The following is a 27896-nucleotide window of genomic DNA, read 5'->3' on the forward strand; positions in this document are numbered from 1 at the left end:
GCTGAGCGTTGTTCGGAGGGAAATGACTCTCCGTAAATGGAAATCTGTCTGAGAATTTTTTTTTTTTTTCTTTCTTTCATTTACATTTAGGCACAGCGACAATGGACCACACCCCGGACCCAATCTGCTGCTCTCCATCCCGCCTCTAAGTCCAACAGGAGCAGGGTTTTGAGCCAGGCTTCGCTCAGGCTACCCCTCCGTACACACCTCCACCAAAGAAGCCACCAACCTCCCGCGGTCCAGCCCAGCCTTTTTTTTTTTTACCCGGCGGACAGCTCACCTCGCTCGGACTGGATTATGCCCATGCTCCGCCTATGATGGAACGGGCCATGGAGCAGCTTAACCGACTGACACGCTCCCTCCGCCGGGCTAGGACCGTGGAGCTCCCGGAAGGTGAGACGGACCCTTATTCCCACTGTCATAAAGGCATTGTACTGACCAGGCTTCCTTATGTTCGCTTGTGTTGGAAATGTGAGGACAAGGAAAAAATAATGAACTAAATGGCTCTTTTTGTCCTAATATTTCCACACACACTAATAAAACCCGTAGACATGTACTAAATATATACATTTATGAAGAAAAAGCAAGAAATACATACTACATACAGTATATATTAGGTTGACATGAAGCTTTTGTAACTTTAAAAATGTCCTCACAGTGGCACAAGTAACTTCCTTTCAAGTAGAAGTAAAAAGTACTGAATGATAAAACTACTCTACAAAGTACATACTGGATACTTTTACTTTGCTGTGTTTTTGTGAGGTTCATCATCATCATCTTTTTTATTTGAGAGTTCCACAAAGTTCTACGTGGGGGCCGAGTTCAGCACTGTGAGCAAAGCCAAAGAAAGATACATGCTGATGAATAAGTAAATAAATAAAGGTTCATTAGATTTTTTTTACTGCAGAGAGTCTGTGCTAGTCATGAAGACCCCATGTTTCAACTTATAAGCTAAAGACATTTGAGACTTACAGGTTTCTTCTTCCCCTCCTGGAACCGCCACCTTAGTGGAGGGGTTTGAGCACCCGGATGATCCTGGGGGCTCTGTTGTCGGAGGCTTCGTGCCCCTGGTAGGGTCTCCCATGGCAAACCGGTCCTAGGTGAAGGGTCAGACAAAGAGCGGTTCAGAAGCCCCTTATGAGAAACCAATGGGCCCGTTTAATTGTGAGGCCATCCCCCCGTGGACCCACCACCTGCAGGAGGAGCCATAAGGGGCTGGAAACAGAAGAGTGGAAGAAAATGGATGTATGGATGGAGATTTCTTCTTCTGAAACACTGAAGAGGCACCAAGAACCCCCCACACCTGGAGCACTGCGGAGGCGTCACAAGAGGCGCTTTAAGAAACAATAAAAAAGGAGGAGAAGATGGTGAAAGATTGTGGAGCGGAGGGAGCTGCGCAGGAGGAAGACAAAGGAGGAGATGGAGAAGCTGACCAGTGCAGGACACCACGTTCTGTAACAGGGACAAACCCAGGAGGCGTTGCACGGTTTCAGAGGAGCACTGAAGGCAGCCAGCCAGGTTTCCTCCAGGTGCTCTGGTTTCCCCCGACCTCCAAAAACATGCTGGCCCGGTTGGCTCACAATGGCCACGCGCTCAGTCCCAGCGGCTCAGAACTAACCCAACACTTGAATGTGATTTCGTCATACAAAGACAAATAGAGCACTCATGCATACTTACTAAAACATGAACCGAACCTGCGGTATAATGAGGAACTGCATTACAAGTCATTGAATTAAAAAAAAACGCACTGTTGTTCTCTTTTGCCCACAGATAATGAGACCGCTGTGTACACGCTCATGCCCATGGTGATGGCTGACCAACACAGGTGATTTTGGACACTCTTCTGCTTCAGAGCTGAGAATTGCAATTGCTTATAAATCCTGTTTGCACTTATTTTTTACAAAGCACAGTTATGGCCATTCAGATGTGAGCATTGTATCCTCGATGAATCTTAGAACCATAGTTTGCAGAAACAACTAATACTGGACCCCCCCCTTCACTCTGCCCCCTGTAGGTCAGTGTCAGAACTGCTGTTCAACTCCAAATTTGACGTGAACTACGCTTTTGGACGAGTGAAGAGGAGCCTGCTGCACATCGCTGCCAAGTAAGGCTTTCCTTTTGTCTAGCTCAGCAGAAATGACTCTTATATCAGAATATTACACTGAAATCCTTACGTTTTTATTATATGGGTGCTTGAAATCCATGAAAATGAGTGTGTGAGTGCGAATTTGGGGCAATGGGTGCTGATGTCTCATCCCTAATTTGAGTTCTCACAATAAGGGATGCCCAGCCAGGAAACTAAATACTAACTTACTGATTAATCTTAGTGAATATGAACCAGCCATACCTCATCTGAAAGCTTCTTACCTCAACAATTCAGTCACATTTCAGATTGACGTGCGAAATGCCGCAGCTTGACTAGCATTTCCAATAGCTCTAGCTTTAACTAAGGCTGAGATAAAAGTTATTATTGGGTCACTAATGTATTAAGAGAATCTTTACAGGCTACTGTTGAAGGCCTATGTTTGTATATTTGTTTTTGAAAATGCTTCTATAGGCTACACTGGGGAAAAAATACTTGTACTTTAACGATGCTTAGTTTACAATACCTTAACAATACTTTTTTCAATATCTATACTAAAGTATTTGTCGTCTAGAACCAGAAACCAGAACAATGATGTTAATGAAAGATTTAACATTTATTTGAGCTGAAACCAGCGCCGGCTCCAGGACAATCTCACTGAGGGTGTGTCAGAGTTTCACTAGAGATCCTTGTCATTAAAATGCATTGTGATGCAACTAAAACAAGGGTGCAAACATTTGAAGATGAGGTTGCAATTCACCCTTTTGCACCCCTGTAAATCCGGGCCTGGCTAAAACCACCAAGTAACTTCCTTTAATGCCGTCCCTGGACCCAACAGGCATCAAAACTTGGTCTCTAAAGAAATACAATTTTTTTTCAGTACCTGCTTTTGATCTTTTTTATTTTTTCAATACCATGAGTTAGGGCAGGGCAATATGGCCTAAAATCTATATCACGATATAAAAACATATATCACGATAATGATATATTTGACGATATAATTGAGAATGGACAAATTACTTCAGAATCCCAGCCTTACGCCTATTGTAAAGATTGATTCAGTGATACTTTATTTTTTTTAAATTTACGGCAGACTAATTTCCTCACAAATATGATCTACTCAAGCAGTTTACATCCGTCATTTCATTTGACTTTTTAAAGTGATCCCCTTTTGCCGGTCCAGCACCGATGCATTACCAATAAGCGCCTCTAGATGCACCACCTTGTGCGTCACACTCGTACACAGCAGAAGAAGACCAGCGCTGCACCTCCTCACCCGTTTATACGAGCGATCGCGATGTCGTCACATCCGTTGGCCGTGGTAGACATTTTACATTTTCATATTTGATAAACATTTTATTAAAATCCTATAATCAGCAAAAACAATGTCCATAAACAGTGCACTGCTTCTCTTGCGCTGTAACAGATCTATCATTTTATAAAACCGAGTTAGAGGCCTGTATGCATCAGCTGTTGCCAACCATTCACCAAAACATCCGGCAAAAATTGCAGAAGTAAACAATAAAAGCGATCGCTCGTATTATAATAGATCCTCACATCACACCCCCCAACACACCCCCACAGGCCCCTCCGCAAAAACACGTGAACAAAGGTTCGACGCAGAAGACGCAGCAACAGTTAGCGGCTAACGGTTTAGCAATATGACAGAAGTTTACAAAAAGACGAGATCCTAAATCTTATTTATGCAGATGAATGTGTGTTTCTCACAAGATTAATGAGATTTCCGTAGGTCATTGAATGCAATCAGAGCAGTGTGTGGTCTAAACAGTGTGGCGGGGAGTGAGGGGGCGTGGGCGACAGGGGAAAGCCCGGTGAGAGGACGGGGTGGTGGAGCAGAGCAGAGTTCAGTACTCCACCTACCGATGAAAAAGAATTCAAAAAGAAAGACATCGCTTAAGGCACTTTTAAGCACCTGCCCCCGTGTTCTACAGTCAAGGCTGGATTTAAGTAAAATGGGCCCCGGGGCTAAAGTTTTTTCAGGGCCCCCATATACTCAATAATCAAATAATCAATATTTATTTATTTATATAGCGCCTTAACAACATCTGTACTTATACTGTATGTCTGTTGGATTTCTCTCTCTCTATAATGAAAGGACAAATGAAAGCATTTTTTTTAATTGAACATGCAGAAGTAACTTCTTAAACATAGTACTAGTTTAAAAAAAATGATAATTTAGTGAAAAAAAAAAAAAAAATGACCCCAATTTTTGCTCCGTGGCCCTTGCCAAACTGGTGGGGGGGCACATTTAAAAGGGGCGCCTGGAGTGCCTCCAACAGAGATTTTTTTCATTTTAATGGTGCATTTTGGTGCATTTTCATGCATTTTAACAGACCAATAGGTAGATATTTGTTTCCCAGCGTCAATGCATTGAAAATGGCTCAGACCTTGTTTAGAACTGGTTTAGGCTTAGTCTACATGTGAAGGAGTATGCAAAGAGAGAGGGAACCAATTTGAAAGCATGCACTGAGCACACATTCTTCACCTTACAACTTTTTTTTCGATACACACTGGTTTTGTTTGACGGTGCCCAACCCTATAGCCCCTGATATAACATATTTGCATTGATCAGCTCACCTTATGTTTGAAGCTGTCCAAATTTTCATGGAGACTAAATAGAGTGTGAACATCCAGTCATCTTTGCTGAATGGTTTGCACTCATTGCAAATCCGTCTCCTCACAAGGACAACAAATGATCTGCTATTTTTTATGTAAAGTCTCCTTGGCACGAATTATGTTGGCATCAGAAATTTAAAAAGGCTGAATTGATGTTTCTCTGCTCATAATCCCTCCCACACATTCCAATTGTTCGCTTTAATTATGCACGTTTCCCGGTCTGTGGCGATGAAATAAAAGAAAGAGAGTGGCTTCTCTAGCTTTAACTTTGTGTTGCAGCTGCGGGTCGGTGGAGTGCCTGGTGTTGCTGCTGAAGAGAGGAGCCAACCCGAACTACCAGGACATCTCCGGGTGCACCCCGCTGCACCTGGCCGCCAGGAACGGGTACGGACGCCGTGGACAGCCCTGTCCCATTAAATTACCTCTGACAAAAACCTCCTTTCACTGTTGCTGCTTTGCTCCCGTGGTATCTTTGAAATCAGACACCACGTGCAAGACAAGCATCGATGTGAAAGTTGAGATCCGCCGATTGCCAGGAAGCCAGCAGACTAAACGGTTTAATAATGCATTCTATAATGTGGAACTTATTGTGGTCATACGAGGTGCTAGGAGTTGAAGAGAGACCCTTTATGTTTAAATCCAGATTGGCAGACAGGCAGCCTTTAGATCATCAAACAAAAACAAAACAACAACATAAACATAACATTTTTAAGATGTTTGTACATACAGGCATTGAATTGGATCAAACTGGCATTAAATCTGAATGTATGTGTTCATTGAAAATACCAGATTATGGTTTAAAACATAATCAATTGCAGTTTTGGCTGAAGTTGAGAACGTTTTATTGTTAAAAGTCCAATTTTCTTTCCTCTGTTTGATGAAATGTTTGCAAATCTCAAGAAAAGTAACATGTGCAGCTTTTTTTAATGCATTTTTGTGGCATTAAAATATAGTATCTGGGCATTAACCTCTTAACCCCCACCTGAACTGAACACTTTTCTCCAGTTGGGCCAACCTTACCCAAATCTAAAAGTTTCTTGACTGGACAAGAAACTTCCATCTCATTTAAAAGATAAGACCAACACAACTGATCTAAACAGAGCTTTTGCCTTGTGTTGTTTTTACTTTATCCATCTCTTTTCAGATGTTCTTTTTATGCCACATTTGTGTTGCTCTGTTGTTGTTGCGTTTTTATCACACACCCTACCTTTAATTTTGACAGTTATGTTGTAGAAATGTACTGGCAATGCACATAATTTACATAAGTCTTACTTTTTAGTTTTATAAATTGCATTGGTATTGCATGTTTTACCCGAAATGTGGCCCGGAGGACAAATGTGGCCCTCAAACAATTTTTTTGTTGGACCTTATTGAGACTAGATGCAAGTTGGTCATTTTATACTCACTACTGCCACCTCAGGTCTTATGCGTAACTGCAGTCTCTATATTAAGCTCGTGCATGACGGCACTTTGGACCCGAAGTAACAACTTTGAGTGTCAGCGCAGGATTTTAGGCGGTTTTGCTGAATAGGTCTGAGCTCATTCTACCCATTAGGACAGGGGTTCCAAGCTTCAATAAAGTTGTGGTCACTTTGCGAAGACCTCGGCTAAATGGATGGACACAGGTGAAATTTGGATGTTCTTACTGTGGACAGTGCATTTCTAACAATGCACCACAGCTTCGCAAAAGCTACTGTACTGTGACCGTAGTCTGACATTTGAACACTTCTATTCCCAGAGTTGAGGTGAAAGTACTGTTTAAATTTGTCAGGATTTGCAAACTAATACCATGATGATTTTACGAAGAACTTCAACTCTGCTCTCTCTCAGTCAGAAGAAGTGCATGGGCAAACTGCTGGAATACAACGCTGACGTCAACATCTGCAACAACGAGGGGCTCACTGCGGTAAGACAAACCTACAGTGTAATAGTGGCCAAAACATTATGACCACCTGCCTACAGAGTTTCTGCGCGGCACAATCATTAGTTTAAACACAGTGGAGTGAAGTGTCTTGCCCAAGGAAAGTGGTCGTAATATTCTGGCTGACCAATGTTCAGTATTATCTCATTTTCTGCATCATACTGTTATACTGAAATGTCTCTAGATCCACTGGCTGGCGGTGAACGGCCGCACTGAGCTCCTCCATGACCTGGTTCAACACGTGACCAACGTGGATGTGGAGGACGCCATGGGGCAGACCGCTCTGCACGTGGCCTGCCAGAACGGGCACAAAACGGTAACGACTCGACCACAAAATGATGCCTCAAAGTTAATATACGTTTTAGATCTCTTTCCTGCTCTCTGTATTATATAGATTGAGCAACAAAAACAATTCAAATGCATACATGACTGAAGTGCATCATGTCAAGATAACTTTTTAAAAACTGTCACAGGCTTAGATATTTTCTGTAGCATAGTATTGGTACTTTTGAATTCCACTTTGCTGAAGCTTTGTCGGTGACTAGTCTTCATGTGATACAGTCGTTCTGTTTTCCATCAGACGGTGTTGTGTCTTCTGGACAGTGGAGCTGACATCAACCGGCCCAATGTCTCCGGAGCCACGCCCCTTTACTTTGCCTGCAGGTCAGTGGATAAATATGACTCAGCAATGCTTTCATGTGCTCTTACACAAGGGCTCTCAAACTCCCAAACTCCAGGTCGAGCCTCCCAAAATAACCAAACAGAGAAAATTGCAATAAAATTAAAATGGGATTTAATGGCCGCAATAAGCTAATCCCAAAAAGCTGCAGTGGTTTAGTTGTAATAACAGGAATTCTTCAGGGCTTTAAAAAGCATTAAGCCATTAAAATGTTTTAATGGCTTAATGCTAACCCTAACCCTAACCCTAACCCTAACCCTAACCCTAATAAAGTATCATCTTATCTTATCTTATCTTATCTTATCTTATTACATTTGATTCCAGTGTTATCCACCAGGCTATCCAGAAGCTGAACTCCCTCCCTTCCCTGCCCTCCCCGTGCTTCTACCCCCGACTCCCCACCCCCCGATTCACAACAAGGACTTGAGAGAATGAATATTTTGATTCATTTCAAATTAACTGACAATAAATCTTTTTAATCTTGAATTGAACTGGCATTAAATATAGATGTACATATTTCTTAAAATATCTTAAAATATTGACATTGCTCCAATATTTTTACTGCCTATGTTTGTCAAATAAAAAAAAAGAAAAGAAAAAGTGATTAATTTAGCTTTTGGCTGAAATTGTTCAGAATCTTTGGTCAAGATGCATGATGAATGATTGCAGGTCTGAAGAAGTTAAAAATACACAGACAGATTTTTTTTTTGCATTTGTGGCTAAAAATATCATATTTGAGCATTAAAAATCTTTAAATCAGACTAGCTACTCCCTGTGTAAACCTGAATAATGTCCTCTGTATAACATGTCCTCTCTCCATAAGGAGTTATTGCTTGGCACGTTTTAGTTGGTTGAGAACCAAATGAGATAAATACTATTGCACTTTTTTTCGTAGTCACGGCCAAAGAGACACGGCTCAGATCCTTCTCTCTCGAGGAGCCAAATATCTCCCCGACAAGAACGGCGTCACGCCCCTCGACCTCTGCGTGCAGGTGAGTCATGCTTTATCACTTGATACCTGACTTTTGTCCTGCTGTTCTATTGAAAATCCTTTTTGTCCCTCAGAGTGTATTGTAATTTGAGGAAAATGCTGTACATGCTGTAATGCATCATGTTATAGTTTAAACTGATTTGTTGGTCAGTTTGACAAAAAACTTTTGTTTTGTTTTTTGATTTCTTCAGTTTTAACAAAAACAGTAACAATTGGGAACACTGCTTTAAACATACTGATATTCTGTAGTTTTTTTTCTTTTTTACTGGAGCCCCACCACATAACATCCCACTCAATAAATAGAATAAAAAATCTTTTTATTGTTGAAAAGAAATAAAAATGAACAAACTTGAGTATTTTGCTGGGAGATGCTGATTAAAGGCAGTCAAAGAGGAGATTTATATAGCATTATATAGCAAAAATAGCATTATCTGTGCATTAGGAGTTAGGATTCGATAAGATAAGACTTTGTTGATCTTACAATGGAGTAATTCACTCTCAGTAACAGAGTAGTTATAGTCAGAGGTATCTTATATATTGTTACAATTAATAAGTAACTTTTAAAGGGGCAAAAAAGTAGGGAGTATAAAACTTACTACTCAGTGTCCCTTTAAATTTAGCAATATGAAATCAACAATTAAAAAGTTTAATTTATATACATATATTCAGATTGTAGGGTATGAACTAACATGTCAAATTTGTAAAGAGTTAAAGTCTGTGCCATTGTATTTGTTTGATGAGAGATATTGCCATAGTTGATTGATTTTTGTGTAGGGCGGATACGGAGAGACCTGTGAGATCCTGATCCAGCATCATGGCCGGTTGTTCCAGACGCTGGTTCAGATGACGCAGAACGACGACATCAAGGAGAGCATGGTACGGCCCTTTTCCACTACCACCACTATTACTATGAAATAACATGATCCCTGTGTGTGTACTAGCCCTTACTTAAATACTGCTGTCACCGTGTCCTCAGCTGCGGCAGGTCCTGGAGCATGTGTCCCAGCAGAGCGACTCTCATTACCACAGGATCCTCATCAGTCTGGCTGAAGTGGCCACAACCAACGGACACAAGCTGCTCAGGTGCTTTTACTTGTTCAAAATGCGACTATTGGTTTGCTACTAACTTATGTGTGTAAATGTGATTATTGGGGGGTCTTTCATCTCGCCCTGGTGTCTCTGGCCAGAAAACCACAATAGCAACTTCCCTGCCCCCGGGTTGAAGGTGCAATACACACTAGTAGAATCACGAAGAAGAGGCTAACAGGCTAACGGGCAAAGCTAGCTGCGGGCTATCGCCATGTTTGAGTGAAAAAAATTATCTCCATTGTATAATTGGATGTACAATATCCCTCTCTCCCTTTGTCTTTTCTGTCAGCGTAGTATTTACTCTCACGGACAATTAATGAGTAAAAGACTGACACCTGCAGTGGCGCTTATGGCCTCTAGGGGCATGAGTTACTTAGTACTGCTTTAATGGCACGGCAAAGCTTTCTGTAGTACATAAAGCATCAAGAAAGTGGTATATTCACATTCACAAAGGCCCTTTAAATGATTTATTGTTTACATTACAAACAATGAAAGAGGAAGCCACAAAATTGAAATTCCTAACCTATTTGTAGCACTCCAATTCTTCACAAGGACAGGTTTATAATTGCAGAGTCCCTTTTCGGTTTCACTTTCACCGAAATGGTAAAAAACTAATCTGCACGTTCATGAAATTGATGCAAATGCTTTAATTAGATGCACTGTGTTTTTCCCACAAATGTCAGGGATAGAGGAGGACAAAAGTAATTTTGTTTCACTACTGACAAAAAAAACAAAAACGTTATAGTGGCTTAAATGTGAACAATTATTTTTACAAGTTCAATGAAACTGTGTAGTACAAAATGTAAGACTCATGATTTCTTTATTTGTAATGAGCTGGGGTTCCATTCAGCCCCATTCATCGTGATGATCCCGAGTGGTCTGTGCCATTTTGTACTCACTACTGCCACCTCAGGTCATACATGTAACTGCACCTTCTATATTAAGCTCGTGCATGATGGCAATTCAGACCCGAAGTAACAACTTTTTGAGTGACAGTGCAGGATTTTAGAGGCAGTTGTGGTGAACAGGTCTAGGCTCATTCTACACATTAGGACATTGTTGGAACATGTAGGGGGAGGAAAATACTTAATTTGAACATTTTTAAACTCCCTAGTCCCTTCAACGTCAGATGAAATTGCACGCTGTTTCTGTTGCCATAATGACTTTGTATTATCCGCCCTCAGTTTGTCCAGCAGCTACGAAGCTCAGATGAAGAGTTTGCTGAGGATCGTCCGCATTTTCTGCCACGTGTTTCGCCTCGGGCCCTCGTCTCCGAACAACGGCAACGACATGGGCTACAACGGCAACAAGACGCCCCGAAGCCAAGTGTTTAAGGTCCGCACCATCCGCTACACTTCCACATCAACAACATCCATTTATGTCTGTCTCTTTTTTGTTTTTTTGTTCCATATCATGATGACGTTATTTGTGACAGATGCGAGCAAAGCCAATGGACAGAGAGGAGAGCGCGGCCACATACGCGGCAGCTTTAGATGTGAGAATTTCAAACCTGGATTTTAAAAGTACTGCTTGACGAACTTGACTTGATAAAAAAAAGAATCAGATTTTTCGGGGAGCTTGCTGACTGAAACAAGTTAATTCCAAGCTTGGGGGCGATGTGGTGATTTGCTTGAGCTCTAACTAATTCCTTGCATAATTTTGAGAAAGAGCTTCAAATTGAGATGAACATAAGGTGTAATCCTAATCATAATGAAATGTGGATTGTGTTGTGTTGCTCTTGACACTTTTCAAAAGTTCCTCTTTCTGGATGTGCTGTATAACTGGGTGATACTGAGGCGCAGAAGTTAGCGCTCGTGCTTCACAGCTAGAATGTCCCGGGTTCCATCAATGGACGGGGCCTTTGCATGTTCTCGTAGGTTTCCTCCAGGTACTCCGGTTTCCCTAACACTAAAAACATGCACAATAGTTCAGGATGAGTTTGAGCATGTCTGGGAGTATAAGTGGGGATGACAGAATTAGCCAGTGTGGCGTGTTTACATGCATGAGTCCCATGTGAAACTAGACACTCTAATACACCTTATGTGTGATTTTGGTAGCTCTGTGATGAACAGAAGTGAAATAGATTACGACATGGATGGACTTTGTATATATATTTTTGCGTTTCTTTTCTTGTTTTTTTTAGTCCGAGGGGGGCGTGGTGTTGCGTAGCGAACAGCTGTAGAGTCGACACTTCTCTCTCACTCTCTGGAGCGCGTTTGACAAAGCAGAGCAGCTTCTCATGGACAGATTGAAACAATTGAGACTTTAACATTTCTCTGAGTGTTGAGAAAGGTTGAAATCAGTCCAAGGACGACTGAGAAACATCCTGTTAAAGTCTTTAATCCCAGAACCAGGCTGTTTAAATGCACAAGCCATAAAACAGTCAATAACATGTTTCATAATGTGTTGGAGAGAGGAGTTAATCAGAAAGGAGAGTCTTGCATGAAAGCCCCATTATCTCCGTTTCTAGAAAAAAAATCTGTGATATTGATCAAAACTAGCCTGTGTTTAGCTAGGATTTCTCAGGAACCGAGGCACATAGAATTTAACTGTTTTCACCTACAGAGAGTGCCATGTAAAGGTACATTATGCCACTTTTTTTGTGTACATTTTTTTTTGTGCCTCTTTGACCTTGTTCTGACCCAGCGGCTGTATGAGTGGTCAGTATGGCGCCTTTGCTTTCCATCACATTGGTCTTTAGGACGCTTCAGGACCAAAACCAATAGGTTTTCTGGTCAGGGGCTCTCTCAGCAGACCACTGTAATGGAAAGTTAACTTTTTTTCTTTCGCATAAAAAGTTGCATAATGCACCTTCAACATACACCAATAAAAACATTTTACTCTTCCGAACAATAAGCTGTTAGTGCGACAGGACTGAACGTGATCGCTCCATTCACTTCTTTGAGTTGAGGACAATCCACCTTTTCACTTCATCTTCACTCTCCTCTGTTCTCTAGCTCTACAAGAGTTATATCTCCCATAATCTTATCTGCTGATGGCCTTGCACTTTCATCTCTCATATATGGCCTTGTTTACTCCTCTCAAACCACAGCTGCTCTTTATCCGATGGGCATGTATCGGTCCTCAAAAGAGTGGCCCCTCTCCCGTGTGTGTAAATACACGGCCGAGGTCGGGCCTGAAGATGTTTTTCTCCAGTGTTGGGAGAGGTGCAGTACGTCCTGTTGCACCCCTAAAATAGTTTATGCCATGCCAATATGTCCTATGCCGTTAAAAATAACGATTGTTAGTTTGGGTCCTTCGTAGTTTTAGAATTGTTAATGCGCACCAAAGTCAGAGTGTATGCTCCAACTGCAAAAAACTATAGGGGATTTTCCAGAAAATGCAACAGGATTGGCTTCAAGTGGACCAAATGTGAACATGGCTTAGAGGGATGATTAGAGGACAGCCTTGAAGCTTTTAATTCAAATTTTAATTTCAATATACAGTGTCTGAAGGACAGTCTTGTTGCTATAGTAACTCTTGATGGGAATCGTTCGCGCCGCATTGTGAATGTATGAAAAGTGCCATATAAATAAAGTTCGACTGATCGATTAAAACCAAATTCTCCTAAACCAGATGAAGTAAAAATTATGTTTTTGTTTGTAATTGAATGAATTGAATGAATTGAATGTCTCCTTTTGTCTCCCCCCTCCCCCGGTCAGCCTCTGGAGCTGCTGTGGCACTCTCTGGACGAGTGGCTGGTTCTGATCTCCACAGAGCTGGCCAGAACCAAGACCAACCCCTCGGGCTCCTCCTCCGGGAGCGAGATCGCCTCCCTGCTGCTCAAACAGAGGGACGCCTCCTCTGCTGCCTCGTCCCCTTCGGCCGGCTCGGGCCCTTCTGAAGGTCTTAATGTCTTTGGCCAAATGTAGTACAAGTAGTCCTGTGTTTAGCTTGATTGGTCTGTTCACCCATATACTGCACAATTTGTCTCAAACCAGCCCAGATGACTAGTTTATTGTTCAGCCTGGTTTTGTTTTACTCGGAGGGAGAAGAATAGCAAACGGAGGCCTGTTGATAAATGTTAATACTCAACCAACTCATATATTTTTGGTCACTTGCATAATTAAAGGCTTTTTAATGTAAATTTCACCTGAGTCATCGCTCACTTCTAATCTTTCTTTCTATGTTAATGTATCTAGACCCATCCCCGTTCTCCCCCGACCTCAGCCCCAAGCTGCCGCCCTCCCTGGACGCTCAGCTGGTCATGGAGGCAGAGGCGTGTGTGGACGGAGAGGATGTGATCTCCATGACGGCGAACAGGCTGAGCGCCGTCATACAGGCCTTTTACATGAGCTGCTCTTGCCAGATGCCTCACGGGTAAGTCACTGTCAAACTGAGATAAAAAGCTTAAAGGTGCGTTATGGAGAAGCAACCTTGATATTTGTGCATAATCAATCTTTTTGTGACCAGCGGCTGTATGGGTGGTTAAGGGCCTATCTCACCGGTCAGAGGATAGTTGGTGTCTGGTCACGGAGATGTCTCTACGACGTCCCCTGGAGATAAGGCGAGTCTCCAGGTAGTCTCGGTGATAATAGGTCTCATTTAGCATGGTCTCCGCATGGTAACCAAGAGGTCTATGCATAGACTGTAAATATTGTGGACAGCTTCTGCTCACTCCTCCCCGTTTACCATAATGACTACGGTCGAGGGGGAAATCATGGCAGATTTACAGACTCCCCTCCCCAGCTCTGACAAAGTATGTTCCTAAAAAGCGCATAAGGGCGGGATCTTCACTGTAGACTCGGCCCTTGCGTAATCAGCCTGGTTTCTTTAATTGTGACTAACCCAGCGTTATCACAGGAGGAATATCTAGCCTAGTCTAGTGTTTAAAACCATTAAAAACAACAGGCGTTAAAGTAGTTTTTAACATGTCTAAAGTCCAGTGCTTTTCAATAGGAGACTAGCGGCCATATGGAAGCACTACAGCAATTGCAGAGCAATGGTGGCCTGCTGTCCTCAAACTGTGAGACGTTTCTGTGACGTCCCTGCGATGTCTCCAACACCTGTCGCATACCAAGGAGATCTCAAAGAGACTCCAATGCGACGAACAAATAGTGTTCATAACATTGCCACAGCTGCTTGAGACCATGTAGACCTCTAGGAGACCATGCAGAGACTCTGCTGAAATCAAACCTGTTTGTTCTCACTGAGACTGGAGACTTGCCTTTTTGCCAGGGGACATATCGAAGACATCTCTGTGACTAGCAGCGACTCTAGTCTCCGACTATTCCCCAACTAATTTCCAGGATGGTGAGATAGGCTCTGTATGTCCTTTGTAATCACTGCCATGAAACGTCTGCACAACTCTCTCCGGTGAGACAGGCCCTTTTGCATGGCGCCTTTGAGATGCTCCAGGGTCAATTTTTGTGCAAGACAAAACTCTGTCTTGGAGGAAGAAAGTGTGGAAGACTTAAAAGCCAGTGACGTGCTCAATGCTTACTTACAGGCGCACTGAGTTGCCTTGTGTATGAGATGTGTGGTATTAATGAATATCCCTTGCCTTACTTTTTCAAGCCATGTTTTCATTCTGGCTTTTCAAAGAAAAAAGACTAATAATAATGTCATTTAATAAACCATTTTGTAGTTCTATAATCTTATCGTTTTTTCTGGTCTGTTTTGCTTAAATCTGAATATCGTCTCTCTCAGAATGACGTCTCCGCGCTTCATTGAGTTTGTGTGTAAACATGACGAGGTGCTCAAGTGCTTTGTGACCAGGTGAGTTCACTCTGCGCTGCTGTCAGCTCTGTGGCCGGACCATAACTCACCCCTCTCCCCCCTTTCACCCTCCCCCCTCTCTCCCTCTCCATCTTCTTTCTCCTCAGGAACCCAAAGATCATTTTCAACCACTTCCACTTCCTGTTGGAGTGTCCCGAGCTGATGTCCCGTTTCATGCATATCATCAAAGCACAGGTGAGAGCATTGTTTTCTCCGTATTTATCTGATAATTTATGTCTCTACTGAATTGTTAAACAGACTTTTCCACTCAAACAGTTTCTCAAAGGCATTAAGAAGCATTAAAATACAATACATTCATTTGACCAAAGTTAAGGCCTTAAAAGTCATTAAAAAGCATTAAATTAAAGCTACTCTCAGCTAAGCTCCTGGAATATTTTTTGTCAGAAGGTGTCAGTAGTGAGCCCTGCTCTGCCCCCTCCTCACCCACCCCCCTCACTCCTGTCCTTGTGATACATTGGGCGGCACGGTGGCGCAGCGGTTAGAGCTCACGCCTCACAGCTAGAAGGTCCCAGGTTCGATTCCCACCTGGACTGGGCCTTTCTGTGTGGAGTTTGCATGTTCTCCCCGTGTCTGCGTAGGTTTCCTCCGGGTACTCCAGTTTCCCCTACCACTAAAAACATGTAAAATAGATTCCCCTCTGGGGCCAGGACTCCCTTGAAAAAGAGATTCTTAATCTCAGTGGGACTATCCTGGTTAAATAAAGATAAATAAATTGCAGAGCTTTAAATTCCCGCTACCCTCGAACGCCTCATACACTTAGATTATTAAACAAACAACATGGACTTTTCATGAGGATTTCAGCTCAGAGCAAGGGTGCTCAGATGTTTCTTTTGTAAACCTCTCTGGCTGTGTTAGCTGCTAAATGTTGCTGCATCTGCTGATTGAAACTTTAGCGATCCCTGCACATGTTTGTGTTTACATGGTGAGGGGATGATGAGGGTGAAGGGTGTGTTGGGGGTGCGCTGTGAGGCATGTGAGGTGCGGCGCTCATCTGCTTCTGTGGGACAAAGTTAGCTCTCTGTATAATAATTTCAAAATAAGTCTTACTTGAGTACATTTTGAGCTACTCTACCCATCTCTGCCGTTAACAAGCTGAATTTCATATCTTTGTTCTTCTGTCTCCCTCTGAACAGCAATTATCAAAAGCACACATTATGTAAACGAGCCCAAACTGACAAGAAAAATCTCTGATCTTGAAAATGTAATTGTGCTGTGGAGTTTTGAAATTAAAATAGCAGAATATTGTCAGTCTTCGATCAAAATACTCTTTTTTTTTTTTGCCATTATTTCTTCTTTGCTCTGAACAGGGACTATGCCTGCACACTGACAGTATATGTTTTTTCCCCCTCTGTTTGTGCTACTCTTCAGCCGTTCAAAGATCGCTGCGAGTGGTTCTACGAGCACCTGTTGGCGGGACAGCCCGACTCGGACATGGTGCACAGGCCGGTCAATGAGAACGACATTCTTCTCATCCACAGGGGTAAGAACTGCACTTTATTGGGCTTGAATTGGCAAATATATCTATACTTCTATATGCATTGTAGTAAAAGTCGTCTCATTTCGCTCATTTCTGGTCGTGTGTTTTCCCCAGAATCCATATTCAGAAGCAGCTGTGAGATGGTCTCCAAATCCACCAACGAGAAGCTGAAGCAGGGCATCGCTGTGCGCTTCCACGGGGAGGAGGGCATGGTCAGTCAAAGCCCGTGATTAAAGCTGCCGTCCATTATCCTAATACCAGCATTCGAAGGTTCCCAGCCTGGAAGTTTACCATTTGCATACTTCACTTTATTTTGTCTCTTTCTCCAGGGTCAGGGGGTGGTTCGAGAGTGGTTCGACATTTTGTCCAGCGAAATCATCAACCCGGACTACGGTCTGTTCACGCAGTCGGCAGATGGTACGGATCCGTATATTTTCATTTTCTTGGATCCTGTATGAAAGAAAGAATTCATACATGAATTTCTCCGACTCATTTTGTTACCGTGCGTCCCTCAGGCACCACGTTCCAGCCGAACAGTAACTCCTTTGTGAACCCGGACCACCTGAGCTACTTCCGGTTCGCGGGGCAGATCCTGGGTCTGGCTCTGTACCACCGACAGCTGGTCAACATCTACTTCACCAGATCCTTCTACAAACACATCCTCGGTCAGAATAAGTCTCACTCTTACTCAAACACTCTCTCATCGTGTCCCGAGACAGGGCACTTGCACTCTGTTACATTATTGACCTAACTCGAGTGTTTGTTTTCTGCAGGGATCCCCGTGAATTACCAGGATGTGTCCTCCATCGACCCGGAGTATGCCAAGAACCTGCAGTGGATCCTGGACAACGACATCAGCGACCTGGGCCTGGAGCTCAGCTTCTCTGTGGAGACCGACGTGTTCGGAGCCATGGAGGAGGTGCCTCTCAAACCGGGGGGAACCAGTATCCAAGTCACGCAGGACAACAAGGTAAAGGTTTTTTTTCTAGCTGTGGAAGACAACTTGTTTTGTCCTTTTAGTATTTTATAGGGGTATAAACAATCTCACAGTAATAAAACAGCCTACAATTAGACAGTATTTATAGCCTATAGCCCTGGGGATCACAATACAAAACAATAGAGATGCACCGATCCGATACTGGTAACGGATATTGGAGCCGTTACTGGGAAAATAAGATATATCGGGTATCGGCTACAAATATCTCATATTGAACCGATATCAGCTTTGGCTCTCACCGTTTTAAAAACACAACTTTCACCAGTTGTATATCATGTTTAATAGTTATAATGATCAGATAGCTTTATGTGAGTTGTTTATATTAATGTAACTTAAATAGCCTGTCATATAACCGAGGATATTTAGTGTAGAAGTCTCTCATTACAAATTACATTAATAAACTGATCATCTTGTTTGTAAGAAAAGATAAGACTTTATTGATCTCAAAATGAAGAAAACAGGACCTTTCATTTTTTCACTCACAGAAATTGACTTTCACGAAAGTTTCGCTTTTTTTTAAACGTGGCGGAAAGTCTGAGTTATTTTTAGAGCGATATCAAAATTTCAAATGGAGGAAAAGTCTATGAAGTTAAAAAAGACATAATTATACACCTCAAAATCCAACCTTTCTGAATTGCCCTTTCAATTGAAATCATTTTTCATGGCTGTTTTATGGTAAAAATCCTTTCTGGGCCAAGGGAGATTTTCTACTGCATCACCACAGAGAAGCCACTGAGCAAACCCGAGGTTTAACAATCCAGATGATATAATAACGCCATGATTTTTAGCTATAAAGCCTTTTTGGCGATGGTGAACTAGCTGCTACAGTAGTTGTTGTTATATGCTCCATGAAAGTTGTTAAACATACTTATTCTGGTGAAGAATTATCATTTTTGCTATTTCATCAGGCAATACATTAGGGACCAAATCTCATTTACAAGAATTGAGAGGTTAGAAATATAGAAGTATAAGGCCTTTAAAGGAGACACATCTAAGTAAATCTACTTGGAGCTTTTAATCATGTTATAAGCTTTTTGTCAGTTAGACCTGTCACAATAACAAATTTGAAGTTCAATATGTGGCAGGAAAGTATCGCAGTAAAACGATGTTATTGACTCTCAACGATACTAGATACTGTCAACTCAACTAAAAGTGCGTAGTCATATCCTAAAATACCACACAAGCTGCAATAAGCATGAAATATCATGTAACTCAATTTGTAATCAAAGTGTTACAAGTGTAAATTGGGGGAAAATGTAATAAATGAACAGACCAGGTCATCGAGGCCAAAAATGTATTGTTTATCTGTTATTTATTGAACGATAAGTCGATATAGTAATTATCATGACAGCCCCACCTTTATCCTCGCCGGTTTGTGTAATCCTATTCACTTTGGTCGTTCATTGATTTTGTTGCGTTGAGGAGAGAAAACAAGACCGTACCTACCCGACATTTTATGCTCAATGTGTGTTCATCTCGGCGCCATTTATTTGCTAGCACACCATTGAATTAAAGTGAAAGCTTGTATTCACTCTTTTATCACGTTTCATTGCACTCTACTTTCAAATTCCGTGCATTTCTTTTATATTTCAAACAGAAAACCATCATCGCTCCTCTCGTACATCCACGTTGGGGGATTTCGAAACTCCAGTTCACCTGCGCACGTGAAAAAATCCTCTTATGTATCTGTTTTGGTGCAAAACACACCGACAAACCGGAGTCTGTTTTTTTTACCCATATTAATTTCAGTTTCATATTCAAAACAACCTCGAGCAGTTTCTTCGGGGCTTAACAGTTTCCAATATCTTCTGCCGTGGCTGTGTAGCGTTAATGACCAGCTGAAGTCCCCTCTCCAAACTCGTCTATATCTGTTCTATGAGCGATTGATCCGTCTCCTGCTGCTTCAAACCTCGGAACCGGCCTAATTAGAGGGCGCAGTACTGCAGGCGGACGCTAGAGGGCACTGTAACATAAGGGATGATAGATATAGAGAAAGAGGTTACATACAAAATAGTTCTGCAATGTTTCAAATGTGTTTTTGTAGCATGAAGGAGCCACAAAGGTGAATCATGTTTCTTGAAGTTGTTTTGTTTTCTTTAACAGGTAAGACCATAACATCTTTAAAGTAGTGAATTGCATTTAAGCATCATTTATTTCAGGGTTGCGTTTATGTTTTAGATGCTTCTTTGTACTTTCCTACATTTTAACAAATTTCCTGGAGATGTGAGGCCTGTGTGATCTTTTCAAACACTTTTATTTTGGGGGAATGATCTTTTTAATTGCGTTTATGTCGGCGCTTAACTGTGAGAAGTTTGACAGTAAGATTGTTTCTTGCAGGACAAAGGAAACTGAAGAAGTGTCTGTGCCGCTAAAATAAAGTGCGATTAATTTGGATTAATATTTAAAATCGTATGATATAATTTAATAATCGTAATTCATCAATAACATAGTCCCAGCCCTACTTTAAACATAGTCCTGTAATACCTGATCATCGCTCGGGGGTCGGGGGTTCGAATCCCACCTCCTGAAAGTGCACACCGTCGTTGTGTCCTTGGGCAAGACACTTCACCCACATTGCCCCCAGTGTCTGCGTACATTGGTGTATGAATGAGAGTATGAATGGGTGAGTGGATCCTTGCTGTAAAGCGCTTTGAGTGCCTAATGTAGGTGGAAAAGCGCTATATAAGTTGAGACCATTTACCATTACCATATAGTGTGTCCCATATCAATCGCTCATCCACATCGCACAAAGCTTCATCGCTGAGGTCTTCCTCCTGACTGAGATTTATGCTTTAAACTCGTGTAAAAGAGTGCAATAATCCTGTTTTCAAATGTAGTTCTCTGAGCTTGTAAATATGTTTGCATCAGCAGCGCAGACCTGGCTCTCTATTTTTGATCATTTAGATGTGACAAAGTCTAATCTCCACAGCTCCTCTCTCTTCTAACTCCAAAAGCCTCCCCTCCCTCCCTCTGTGCTGCAGTTGACCGAGACCATCACATGTGCTGCTTTCTAGGACCACATTAAAACTACGTTTTTTGAAAATCTCTTCTCATGGATAATTTTTTTGTCTGAAATACCACATAGTAAAAACTTATCGTTGATTTGTACCAACTTTAGGGCAGATTTTTCCCCGTGAAAATGGCTCCAATTGGTACTAAATAAAAAGAGGGTCATAGTTTTAAGTCAGGATCAGATGTGTTTTTTAACATTTACCGCTGTTCAAAGAGACATAACTCACCCATTACCTTCCGTGACCAAAGTAAACATTGATTAAGGGAAAATAGATTTGTTTTATTAGTGATGAGAAATATAGGAAACAGCTCATCCCTAGTGCCCATGTATGAATGTATTTTCCACCTATTTCCACGTTTTTGCATACTGAGATATGTTCTTACCTGAGCTTAGACGAGTTGATGCCTATCTGTCTGGTCTTTGTGCGTGCGCTCAGTCACGCAAATACACCAAAGACATGTTGGCATTTGGCCTCTCCCAGCTAAATGCTTCATTTGCGTGACTGAGGGCACGCATAAAGACAGTTATGCATGAACTCATCTAAGCTAAGGTAAGAGCATATCTCCGTATGTAAAAACTGAGACCTATTCCTTTAAAGGGGGGGTATTATGCATCGACTTTTTCAAGCTTTACATCATGTTATTATATCATACCCTCATTAAAAACATGCCTGAAGTGTTGTCTTTGTACATTCACGTATTTTTGAGTAATCTGTAAAAACTCTGATGGCGGCCATTTTAGGGATAGGTTTGCCTGAGTCCTCCTAGGAACGCCCCCACCTCCTGGAGAAGCCTCCGAGCTTTCGTCACCAGCCGAGTAACCAACCACTGCTCCTCAGCAGAACCCCCTCCCCACTGATGCCACAGACAGAGTGTGGAGGGGGCGTGTCTGAAAGGGCCAGAGGTTCTTAAAGAGACAGAGGCCTATTTCGAGATATTCACTACAGCCTTTTTGAGAGAGCAATTTACACAAGGCAGTTATTCTAATTTACTGCATTTACAAACCAACAGAAGTTTTCGTCATCGTTGTAGTGTGATATAGACTGGTGCTATGTGATTGAAAAAAACATAATACCCCATCTTTAAGATAATGAGGTAAAGGTGCTCATATGCATAGACTCAATATGCCTATAGCCAATACTGTAAAAGCCTGTTTTCTTCATTGTTCTTTAGCCCACAGTACCAGTGCCCTCTCTTATTTGGCAGCCTCTTATGAGTTCCATATTGCACTGTAGACTTTTATCACCTCCTTGGTAACTGTGTTTTATGAACTGCATTGTGTGAGCTGTTTGCTGGCGTTTGTCTTCAGGGGGAGTATGTGCAGTTGGTGACGGAGCTGCGGATGACCAGAGCCATCCAGCCCCAGATCAACGCCTTCCTTCAGGGCTTCCACACCTTCATCCCCCCCTCGCTCATCCAGCTCTTCGACGAGTACGAACTGGTCAGTGCAAACACGCGTCCATCCTCGAAAAAGGAGACGTCCTGACCTCGCGACTACAGCCCGGCAACATTACGACCCAATTACAGTTATTACATTCCCTGGGCTTTTGTGCTCCTGTCCGTGCGTGGCGTCCATTGATCCCTCAGGCTGAAGCATGTCGTCGGGGTCACCTTGAGGCCCCTCCCTCCTGCTGTTGTATCAGATGAAGGTTTTTCTGTGTTGGCAGTTTCTCGTCCTCTCCCTCTCTGCGCTCCGCGGATCGATTCGCAGCCCTGATTATCCCGCCGCGCGTTTGTTGGACATGCCTCGGTCGCACTGTCATCGCTCCGTGTCTGACAACCGGGACACGATACGGAGGCTTCAAGGATACATTCTCACTGATCAGGGAAGGATCCGTTTTCGCTGTTGCCTAGATGGGGAAATGCCAAGCAAGCAAAGGGAACGGGGGGGAAACATGACTTCTCTCTTCCAAAACAATTCACACACAAAGAAAAAAGACACAAAAACATTTCAGTGTTTTTGTCCAACTGAGTATTTTCGGGCTGTTTGTTTGTGGAGCTTTGTGGAGCTTTGTGGAGTGGAGACTGGAAAAATACCAGTCCTGATTTTGCAATTTAAACCATGTGCTTGATAAAAAGATGTCTGTGTCATCTTCTATACTCCGTAGTTGTCTGTATATACTCTGGAGTTGACCCTGTGTCATCCAAAAGGCTTTGTCAGTGACACTTTTTGGGTGAGAGGCGAAATGTCCTACACTTTATCTCCAAAGTACAGAAGACGACTCAAGAACCTTCATCTAAGAGGCTTGATAAAAAGTTATGGGGGTATGATCTGCTTCCCTTAGAGCTCTTCATCTAATGCTTCGCCAACAGCTTCAAATAAGAGGTCGACCAATAAGGGTTTTTCTAAGGCCGATGCCGATATGCATGGCCGATATTTTTTACCGATATTTTAGGGCGATTTTTCCTTTATCTCTTTGCACTCTAGCACTGATTTCATTTTACTTCTTTAGGCGATTCAATTATAGTTTCTGTCCCAGCCTTGATTAGTTGCAAGGCTACTGCTTCCCACACTGGTCAGAGCGAGACTGACATTTCAAACAGGAAGAGAGGCGGCTCAACCAAGTCTACGATGCCGACCGAGTGCATTATATCCAGTTCAGCTTTATCCAAATCTAAAAGCTTCTCGACTGGTCAACAGTGTAATGCCTGATTTGAAAGCTAAGGCCTACAAAACTGATCGTACATTTTTTGTCACGTCGCTGTGCTTTTGTCACATTTTTGAAGCGTTTTTGTCATGTTTTCATCCCTTTTTTGTCATATGTTGGGCTGTTTTTGTTAGTCTCGCCATCCAGACTCTGCTTCTTTACAGAAGAGGGTCTGGCAACACTCCATTGCGCGCTTTCAAAGGAAGTGACTCAGCGATATGGAGCCTACCGACCAATCAGAGCAGCTCCCTGAACGGGCGTCACGTTGTTGCGCCTTTGTTTTGTAGTTTTTCAACACAAGCAACCACTTCACGTAATGCTCCGGTATGCTTGTATTCTTAAGTTTTTCTGACATAAACGACAGAGGTCATTTACTGAACTCCGTGTGGCAGGAGCACCATTGTTAATGTCCAAATGACGACAACTTTCTTGTCGCTGTTTCTGTCGTCACATCCGCTATGTTCTCATTGGCTGATATGCGCTTCGGTTGTCCCACATTAGTCCCGCCTCAAGCAGTAGCTTTTCTACGACAGGGTCGCCAGACTAGTCTCCTGTTTATTAATTAATAAACATCGGAGATTAGTCTGGATGCCAGGCTATGTTTTTGTTGCTTATTCAATGCTTTTTTTGTAGTGTTTTCGTCACTTTTTTGTCCGTTTTTTTGTTGCTTTTTCATTGGTTTTTTTATTGCTGTTTTTGTTGTGTTTTTCTGTCGTTTTGTCCCATTTTTGTCATGTTTTTGTCTTTTTTGCGTCTTTTTCTTTCTGCTTAATTTTTGTTGTGTTTTTGCCACGTTTTTGTTGCTCTTTCATCACTTTTTTTTTTGTCTGTTTTTTTTTGTCACAATTTAGTTGCGTTTTCATCCTTGTTTTTGTCGCTATTTTGCCGCTTCTTTTTTAAGCTTTTAGATTTGGGTAAAGCCAAACTGGAGAAAATGTGTTCAGGTCGTTGTTAAGCGGTTAACACAGATCAAATCAGAAATTCATCAGTCTATTAGCCGTTTCCGTGTTCACGTCCAACATTGACATACTGCCCCCTTTTTGCGGGTGCTGTTACTGCGTCCAGTGGTCAACACTTGTGACCACGCCTGTCCCGACCTCAGAAATGACATAATTGGATGAAGTAAATGGAAAACATCATTTTATCCACTTCTCTCTCTTCCTTAATGGTTATTCCACCAAGTTGGTTCTCAAAAAATGAGGGAAACAAAAAAATGTGGCCAGGAACACCTAACAATATTGCTGCTGTTTGTCTGTACAGGAGCTGCTGCTGTCTGGGATGCCTGAGATCGATGTGCAGGACTGGTACAAGAACACGGACTACACCAGCGGATACGACACACAGGAACCAGTCATTCAGGTGGGGCTCTGCTTAATGAACAGCCAGGCAGCACATTCAAATCAGAATTAACATTTCAATGGTCGGAATCAGCAAAGAACAAAAGCTGTGTATTAGTGGAGCAGCTTAAGGCCATTTTTTCTGGTTTCAATGATGGCTGTACTGTAAAAAGTGTAAAGATGGTAAAGGGTAAAAATTATTATCAGCTAATGGGCTAAAACAATATTTTCATACTTTTACTGGATTTTATATCGAGATTTTATAAACTAAATGTTCTGTGTGACATTTTGAAAATATTTTTTCTTGCATTGTTTTTTCACTGTCTTTTTCCATCTCATTTTTGCCACTATTTTGTTGAGTTTATTGTCAGGTTTTTGCTGCACTTTCATCTCTTATTTGTCACTTTTTTTGTGGCACCTTCATCACTTTTTTGTTGCGCTTTTGTTGATTTTTTTGTGGCTTTTTTGTGTCACTTTTTTGATAACAACTTGGCTCTTTCTTGTGTGTAATGCTATTTTTATATAGCTGTTCATGTATCATTTTTCCCACCCAAATATTAACACTCCCGGACATTTAAAAAGGAAACCCGGCGCATTCACTCAATCCAACACCCACTGATAGTGAATTCTCCCCTGCTCTGTTAGTTCTTCTGGTCCTGCAGAAACATCCTCCTCCCACACGTGTTTTACGTCTTATTCTTGCAGTGGTTCTGGGCCGTGGTTCGCAGTCTGACCCAAGAGGAGAGAGTTCTACTGCTACAGTTTGTAACGGGGAGGTATGTTTTTTTTTGTCATTTTTATTTCTGTGTCTTTAAAGGGACTATAAGGAGTTTAAACATGTTATAATTATGTATTTTCCTCCCCACATGTTCCAGCAATGTCCTAATGTGTAGAATGAGCTCAGAACTGTTCACCCCAACTGCCTCTAAAATCCTGCAGAAGTTAGAAGTGCCGTCATGCACGAGCTTAATATAGAACCTGCAGTTACGCGTAAGACCTGAGGTGGCAGTAGTGAGTATAGAAATGACTAACTTGCATCTAGTTCCTTTAAAGGACAGCTGTAAGTAATGTTTTCCCCTAGAGGCCACAAGCGCCACTGCAGGTGTCGTAGCATGTTGCGTTTTTAGTAAAGTGGCGCTAGCCCACAGTTAGCTTTGCCCATTAGCCTGTTAGCTTCTTCTGATCGTGAAAAACAAAATAACAACGTTTTGCAAAATGTTCATGAACAAAGCCAAAGCTGTAAACAGAATACAGTCAGGACTTACCTGTACCAAGTCATGGACCTCAGAAATGCGAGCCAAAAGTGATTTTGTCGACAACTGAGAACAGTGAGGGAGATGTTTTCCGTTAGTGTGTATTGGGGTTTCTCCACGCATTCAAATGGAAAAGTGAAAGAATGATTGCTGCACAAGTACAATATTATTCACAAAGTTAAATACTGTTTAAAGAACTCTTTATGCTTTACTTCAGCTCACGGGTCCCTCACGGAGGCTTCGCGTTCCTGATGGGAGGAAGTGGTTTACAGAAGTTTACCATCACCGCAGTGCCATACACCGCCCACCTGCTGCCCACGTCCAGCACCTGGTAAGAGCATCACATCAACACCAAACACATGGAGCACTGGCAGAAATGAAAATTAACATCTGCAAAACATCTCGGTCGTGGAATTAAATCTATCAATCAAAATAACTCAGGTGGACTTACTAGATTAGAAGCTGACGTTTCGCTACTAAATTGTGGAATTGAATAACCAAGGACAAAGGTTTGGGCATGAAACAAGGGATTGACATATTCTTAGAAACATAAAAATGGTCTAATGTGATTGAAGTAAAAGTAATGGTAACATTGTAAACTCATTGTATGTTGTAATGGTCATATAATGTGTTGTTTAACCTCTTAACCCCCGCCTTAACCGAATGCATTGTCTCCAGTTCAGCTTTGCCCAAATCTAAAAGGTCACAGCCTATAGGCCAGTGTGTAACGCCTCATTTGAAAGCTAAGACCTAAAAAACTAAACTGATCTTTTTCCTCACACAGTTGCCGTGTTGTCTCCGTTGCTTTTTGAATGGGTTTTCGTCACAGTTTTTTTGTCTCTTTTCCATCACTCTTTTATCACTTTTTTCTTGCGGTTTTGTCGCATTTTTGTTCATTTTCGTCGCTGTTTTGACACTTTATTCAAGAAGCTTTTAGATTTGGGTAAAGTCTACTGGAGAAAATGTGCTCGGTTCAGGCGAGAGTTCAGAGCTTTTGCCCTTTCTATTCTGATTTTCTTGAATTTACACAACCTCAACAAAGCCTGTCTCCACTAGAGGGTGCTGTGTCCACGTCTATTTAACAATAACACCTTTGGCAATATGGAAACGGTTCAGAGGTTTTCAGCTGGAGTGAAGCAGCTCTAGTTTAGACTCAAAATCTGATCAGAAATTCAACTTCAAATCTTAAATGTGTTCATGTTTCTCTCTCTGGTTTGTCAGTATCAACATGCTGAAGCTCCCTGACTACCCGAGCCAGGACGTCCTGAGAGACAGGCTGCTGGTCGCCCTGCACTGCGGAAGCTACGGCTACACCATGGCTTAAAACGAAGCCTCTCGTAGCTCCACAAAGGCTGAACTGTGGCGTAAAGCTGCCGGGTACCTCATGGCTTTAAGCAGAACCTCATACAACAAGCCAACCTACTCTACTGTCTGTGTTTATGAGTTAAGGACATGAACAGAGAATATTAGTGTCTAGAGGAGTTTGGACGAAGCTAGATTTGTTGCGGATGATTTGACAATGTATGTATCAGTCGTCCTTGTTCAAATTCAAGTCAGGACATCAAGTTACAAGTCTACCTTTTTAATGTGCAAGTCCAAATCATTTCAACAAGGTTAGAATCCAGTTGAGTCACATGTCCTGCACATTTAAGAGGAAGAGTTTTCTTATTGTTTACCAAGCTGTGTCCACTCAATGGAGTCGCTTGATTCTTAAGGCATTCATCGACCTTCGAACTGAAAACCATTATTCAGAGCTTGTTTATAAAAGCGTACGAGGTTACGAGGTCGGTGGTGCCAAGGACTTGAGTTCTCTCGCCTGAACTTCAAGTTGAGTCACGAGCCACTGCCTCCCAGAAACTCAAAAGGCTGAGTCGGGTCCCAAGTCCTCAGTTTGATGTTCGTGTTGAGTCGAAAGTCCAGGAATTTTTTCGTTTTCAGAAGAGTTCTAACCAGTCAGCTATCAGGCCGTTGTTTTACCAGATTTGCCAACTGTTTGTTTTAAATGTTGATTGAGGAAACCAGAAAACTGGACA

At 42.1% G+C, this 27896-nt stretch overlaps 1 protein-coding gene across 1 annotated transcript; it reads left to right on the forward strand.

The window, feature by feature from the left end:
- hace1 (HECT domain and ankyrin repeat containing E3 ubiquitin protein ligase 1) lies at positions 1 to 27487 on the forward strand. Its single transcript, XM_079561311.1, has 25 exons — positions 1 to 393; positions 1771 to 1825; positions 2015 to 2104; positions 5000 to 5104; positions 6551 to 6626; positions 6826 to 6957; positions 7222 to 7304; positions 8216 to 8312; positions 9086 to 9187; positions 9288 to 9394; positions 10585 to 10735; positions 13063 to 13246; positions 13543 to 13720; positions 15050 to 15118; positions 15226 to 15313; positions 16508 to 16619; positions 16731 to 16828; positions 16946 to 17033; positions 17132 to 17281; positions 17390 to 17586; positions 21935 to 22066; positions 24534 to 24632; positions 25316 to 25386; positions 26081 to 26194; positions 27085 to 27487. The coding sequence occupies exons 1-25, from the start codon at positions 315 to 317 to the stop codon at positions 27185 to 27187; spliced, it is 2760 nt and encodes a 919-aa protein (XP_079417437.1). The 5' UTR covers positions 1 to 314; the 3' UTR covers positions 27188 to 27487.
- Positions 27488 to 27896: the final 409 nt, after the last annotated feature.

This window comes from Gobius niger (assembly GCF_951799975.1).
Source record: "Gobius niger genome assembly, chromosome: 8".
NCBI lineage: Eukaryota > Metazoa > Chordata > Actinopteri > Gobiiformes > Gobiidae > Gobius > Gobius niger.